General features: G+C 37.8%; 1 protein-coding gene across 1 annotated transcript in view; it reads left to right on the top strand.

Moving 5' to 3' along the window:
- The window catches only part of selenom (selenoprotein M), a 12778-nt gene extending 8102 nt beyond the window's left edge, over positions 1–4676 (top strand). The window contains exon 5 of the mRNA XM_079814666.1: positions 3854–4676. Within this exon, the coding sequence (XP_079670792.1) occupies positions 3854–4063 (210 nt within the window). The 3' untranslated portion in view covers positions 4064–4676. The remainder of the gene's footprint in view (positions 1–3853) is intronic.
- Positions 4677–6387: the final 1711 nt, after the last annotated feature.

Below are 6387 nucleotides of genomic sequence, written 5' to 3'. Positions count from 1 at the left end.
CTATAGACATATAAATACAAATGCACAAAACTGCAAGTTTATGACAAAAAATAGTCTGCAATTTGGCCTTTATTACTCATTTAATACATGTCTACATTACAAATTAAATAAAATTAGATATTAATCTACATTTCTGACAAATTACCAGGGTTACAGGTGTTACCACAGTAAATCCATGATAAATTCGAAATGCGAATTGTTGTTTGAAAATGATTTTGAATCGGCTCAGCTGATTTGCACGTTAGTGTTGTTTATTAAGTCAGCGCTGTTTAACTGGATTTAAATTAAATCAAATCACAGAGAGATTCAGTACCGGAGACCTCTGTGCCGAACTCGAACGCTTCTCATTGGCTGTTCAGTGGTCATGTGATCGAGACACTCAGCAGGTAAACACATTTGTTCAGAGTCAGAGCTCGTGAGTTGCGCAGAGCACAGGTAGCGCTGTTTCGTTCCGCTTTGGGCGCTGTTTCCCTGGCCTAAAGTCTAGTACTGCCACCTTGCGGTGACATCGTGAAACTGCATGATTTGTAAATGACGGGCCACATATAATACATTTTAATAGACGCGCTGCGGGCCGTTTGAAATTCATCCCTGGGCCGGACTTTGGACACCCCTGTCATACAGCGATCGGTCTGCACAGCGCCGATGCATCTCGAACAAGCCTTCCATCAACAATGGCGAACGTTGCGTTACTATTGTTCGCCGGTAACCCCGGCCCCTGGCACAAGCGGTTCTTACTTCTAGCCCAGCAATGTTTTGGTGCTACTTAAGAACCACTTTTCCTGGTTCAGAGCTGGTGCTTTGGGTGTGGAAAGAAAAAGAACCGATTTGAAACTAGGCTCTGGCTCCGAAGCAGCACCAGCACCAGCACTGCCTTGGTGGAAAAGGGGTATAAGTGCAAATATCCCGCCTTGTTGGCAGAGGTTATTTACACTAGCTCCGCCCACTGACGCCTGGTTGGGCAGGGCAAAATTACAGAAGACGCTGAATTGCTAACAGTAGCAATAGTGAAGCGTAAGGCGCGTGACAAAGTTGGCACAAATCGACCCGAGTTTGAATCCACCTTTTGCTGAACTCGCTCTTCTCTCTTTTCCCAGCACATATCAGATCGGAAAGGCATTTCTCTTCAATAAAAATGCCGAAAATATTTGAAAATTGGAAATAAAGTATTTGGAGGTTAGGGGTCGGTGTAGGGAGGGCTTTATTGTCCCAATAAGGCGGCATCCATTTAATCATTTTAATAAATATAATAATTTACACTGTTATTATTGCATACCGTTTAATGTACAACAACACTGAGGCGCAAATAGTATCTGCCACAATTTATTAGTATAAACAGCATCTAACTACTATTTACAAAGAAAACAGCTGTTTTTACAGTGTAAATAGAATATATCGCTTCTCGCACTTAGTGTAGATCTATTGCTATTCAAACTTCCAGAGTAAATTGAACGTGTCGCTGTATCCGGTCTCAACCACTTCCAGTCATTTTAAGCTGTACAAAACAGCTCATTATGCTTCTTGATATTTCAAACGGGTATTTCTCACCTTATTATTTGATGTATTTTAGTGTTGTAGTACTCAAGACCGGTTTTTTGAAGGTCTTGTCTTGGTCTCAGACTCAGGATTTTGTTTCAAGACCACAACTGCTGGGATATCACTGATGGTGCAGTGTCTGATTTATTTATTAACATCAGTAATGTGATTGGATGTAAAACTCACTGCTTCAGATGCAATCAATAACTTATTTCTAATTTGATTTATGTATTGTGCTGATTCAGAAATTAAAATGAACATGCTCAACAAAATTCAAAATATTATTGCAAAAAAGTACTTGTATGAGATCTGGATTTTTATATTATAACGTGATATAATTCAGCAATATCACAAGAGAGCTGTTTTCACAAATTTGCAAACATGATATTGCTTTTATACAAACATTCAATCTAATAAAAAAAACATTATTCTCTATTTATGCATTTGTAAGTTACCAATTCAGATGCATCTTCTGTGCCACCTCTGCAGTGCAAAGATGAATTTTGTTGTTAATGAGTTTATATGATTTGTAACAGCTCTATATGTGTATTCTAATTATAGTTATTGATTAAAAATAAGTCATTTCTCAGGCGGTAATGTCATGTGGATCTTTATGAATTCAAGGAGCCCTGGGGCTGGTTGTATAAACCGTTAAGACTAGTCTTACAAGTTAGACATACATTTTTTTCTTTAAGACTGTTCATCATTTTTTTTAAATCGGTTACATAAAAACATAGACTGGCCTAATTTGATACGAAAAGTAAGACTGAATGCCACTTGCCTAACTGCTAGTGGCTCATACTAGATCTTAAGACACTGTCTTAACATAATGGCTTAGTTTATGCAACTGCTCTGGGGCCTGTACCATGATAGTAGTTTAACAAACTCAGAGTTACAGGATTAGTTTTGAGTTGACAAAACCAAACCAATTCAATCAGGCTTTGTTGGTCCCATGATTCTCTGTCAACTCAGGCTTTGATCTGACATCAGTAGTGAACAGCCAATCACACGCTGTGGATCAACTGAGATTCACTTCTCTCTTCTGCACAATATTACAAGATTGAAAAATCTCAAATTTACACAGCAGGAAGAAAAGAGCTGTCTATAAAAGAGGACAACTTAAAGAAAAATCTTTCAGTGCGAGTAAAAGTTCTGAAGTTAGTTCAGTTGATATATAGAGAGAAATGAACATTTAAGCTCACGTGTAGTCATTTAATAGCTTTATTTATTGATTTTAAAGCTTATTTGTATGACCTTTATTTAGGCTATTTTAGTGTCTATTAATGATTGATTAACTAAAATGATACATGTATAATTGATCAAGGGTATACTAATTACATAAATGCTATCTAAATCATTCAAAAGTATAATTATTATAAACAAGCATTGTTAAAAGCCAGACGCTTTAGTCTTTAATAGCCATTTGCTATGTAGTGACCTTTAATGTGGAGTAGAAACTGGGGGAGTGGCTTTATTGCATCAGAGGTGTGTCAGTTTGCTCACAGCTGATTGGTCCAATTTCAGTTTGAGATGTCTTATCCAGAACATAACCTGTCCTGGAGCAGGTTAGCCGTGGAGCGCAAGTTTCTGTGGAGATGAACACTTTAATGGCACCTAAAACCCAGGATTAGCACAAACTAAGCTTAAACATATCTGGCTAGGCAGCTAAACCGGCTTCATGGTATAGACCCCAGGTCTTGTCTTGGTCTCAACACACGTTGGACTTGGTCTAAGATTTGGTGGTCTTGACTACAACAATAATGTAACCTATTGTCATAACACACTGGTTTGTAGTGCAAACAGTTTTATCTTTTACTGAGCTTTGTTATTCTTCTAATTATTTACCATAGCGGCTAATGAATTGGGAAATGGTTTGCCCCATCACTGCAAAAATAGGTGGATGTAACTTTAAAAAAAATTAAAAATAAAAATAATTAGAGTGAAAGAAATGCATCTTCCAAACTTTTTTTTTTTTGAGCTGTCGGGACGGATTTCGCGGGAAAATGCACGTCATTCGCCCGTGCGTGTCACGTTCATCACAACGAACGAGAAAAAGCTTGACCATAAATCGTTCAAAACGGCTAACCAACCGGAATCGCAGTTGTAAAAACAATGTCCTGTATCCATGTGTCTGACCATATTTATCTGAGCAGAAGAGAGAGGCAATGACTCGTGCAGTTTAATTTTTAACCTCTAGAGGGGGCAAAAGGTGCATAGATTGAGGTCTTTTAACATTTCTTGTCATTAAGCACTGATGATGTCTTCATAACCCATATCATCTGACACTGATGAATGATGTGGTGTATTTCTCTTCCAGAGAATCCCATTATCTGAAATGACTCGCACTGAGATAAACAATCTCTTGGCAAAGCTGGGCTTTTATAAAAAAGAGAATCCCGAGGACCAAGTGCCAGAGGAGTTTCGCTTCTCTCCAGCGAAGGACAGTCCCTTTGAGGGCCAGCCGTCCACCAGCCCAGCCCCTGAGACTGACCAATCAGATGTGGATTCCCAGCACACAGATCTGTAGCCCCTTATATAAGAGCGAGAGTGTGGGACGTCAGCATTGTGAGATCTGGTTGATTTACAATTACCGTGAGAACTAAAACTGAGCCAGATCTCCTCGTTAAATGTGGCCAAATTATTGCTTAAAAATAGTCCACCACACATTCAGGAACTTGATTTGAGTGGCATTATTCAGTTCAGACACTGATTTGAAATTATGCATTTAGAAGTTGCGAGTAAGTAGTTGATGTTTGTGGCAGTGAACTGTTCCGCGTGTTTGCTCTCACTGTTGTGGTCATAGCCTGATTTGTGTCCAGAGGGGACGTTAATGATGTCCACAGCTGTAAAAGCCTGACTCTGGCTGGGGACTGATGCTCCGTGTTCTCATGGGCACAAATCAGGCCTGCAGACAGACTGTGGGAGCGGAAAGGTACCACTGAGAAAATAAAGCTTTTAAATATCACTGGGAATCACTCTTTTTTTATTATTATCTAATAGAAATTATGTGAAGACCTAAAGTCAGGAATAAAATAAAAAGTTAGTGTATAAGAGCAATTTGACTATTATATTATTAATAATCACAACAATCATTATATATAAACACACACATATATATATATATATATATACACACACACACATATATTTATCTGTATATAAATACATATACATATATATATATATACATTACACATACAGATAAATATATATACATACACACACACGTACAGAAAAAAATAATAAAAAAAAATAAATATATATATATATATATATATATATACACACACACAATTAAATATATGTATATAAATATGAAAATATATATATACAGTCAAACCAAAAATGTTTTACTAGTGTGTGCAGGACACTATAGTTGTGTAAGTGAGGAGAGCAAAATAAAGCAAACTGTGACGTATTATACCCAAAAATTCTTCATACAGTGACAAACACTAAAATTTATAAAAATTTGGGAGCAAAATGATTCCGACACTTTGACCTGAGCATGTTTTGCTTCAGTGTTTTTTCTTTAATTGCTAATGTGACCTTTGACACCACAGACTGAACTAAATGAAGCATTGCTTGGTCATTGGTTGACCTAAACTGGTATTATCTGATTGTGTATTTAAATTTAACAGCTGATTGTAATCCATTACATCCCTTTCTATCTGACATTATCAAGATGAATTTGTTCCGACACAGTTTAACTCTGCGTTCTTTACATATTTTATTACCATTTATTAAACTATAGCAAATAAACTGTGAGAATGTTGGTGTCTGAATAAATTTTTGTTTGACTGTACATATGCGTGTGTATATATATTATATATTATATATATATATATATACAGTGAGGAAAATAAGTATTTGAACACCCTGCTATTTTGCAAGTTCTCCCTCTTGGAAATCATGGAGGGGTCTGAAATTGTCATCGTAGGTGCATGTCCACTGTGAGAGACATTATCTAAATAAAAAAAATCAAAAAGAAATCAAAATATATGATTTTTTAAGTATTTATTTGTATGATACAGCTGCAAATAAGTATTTGAACACCTTTCTATCAGCTAGAATTCTGACCCTCAAAGACCTGTTAGTCTGCCTTTAAAATGTCCACCTCCACTCCATTTATTATCCTAAATTAGATGCACCTGTTTGAGGTTGTTAGCTGAATAAAGACACCTGTCCACCCCATACAATCAGTAAGAATCCAACTACTAACATGGCCAAGACCAAAGAGCTGTCCAAAGACACTAGAGACAAAATTGTACACCTCCACAAGGCTGGAAAGGGCTACAGGGAAATTGCCAAGCAGCTTGGTGAAAAAAGGTCCACTGTTGGAGCAATCATTAGAAAATGAAAGAAGCTAAACATGACTGTCAATCTCCCTCGGACTGGGGCTCCATGCAAGATCTCACCTCGTGGGGTCTCAATGATCCTAAGAAAGGTGAGAAATCAGCCCAGAACTACACGGGAGGAGCTGGCCAATGACCTGAAAAGAGCTGGGACCACCGTTTCCAAGGTTACTGTTGGTAATACACTAAGACCTCATGGTTTGAAATCATGCATGGCACGGAAGGTTCCCCTGCTTAAACCAGCACATGTCCAGGCCCGTCTTAAGTTTGCCAATGACCATTTGGATGATCCAGAGGAGTCATGGGAGAAAGTCATGTGGTCAGATGAGACCAAAATAGAACTTTTTGGTCATAATTCCACTAAACGTGTTTGGAGGAAGAAGAATGATGAGTACCATCCCAAGAACACCATCCCTACTGTGAAGCATGGGGGTGGTAGCATCATGCTTTGGGGGTGTTTTTCTGCATATGGGACAGGGCGACTGCACTGTATTAAGGA

This window comes from Gobio gobio (assembly GCF_949357685.1).
Source record: "Gobio gobio genome assembly, chromosome: 4".
Lineage (NCBI taxonomy): Eukaryota > Metazoa > Chordata > Actinopteri > Cypriniformes > Gobionidae > Gobio > Gobio gobio.
This window is presented reverse-complemented; position numbering and strand designations above follow the sequence as displayed.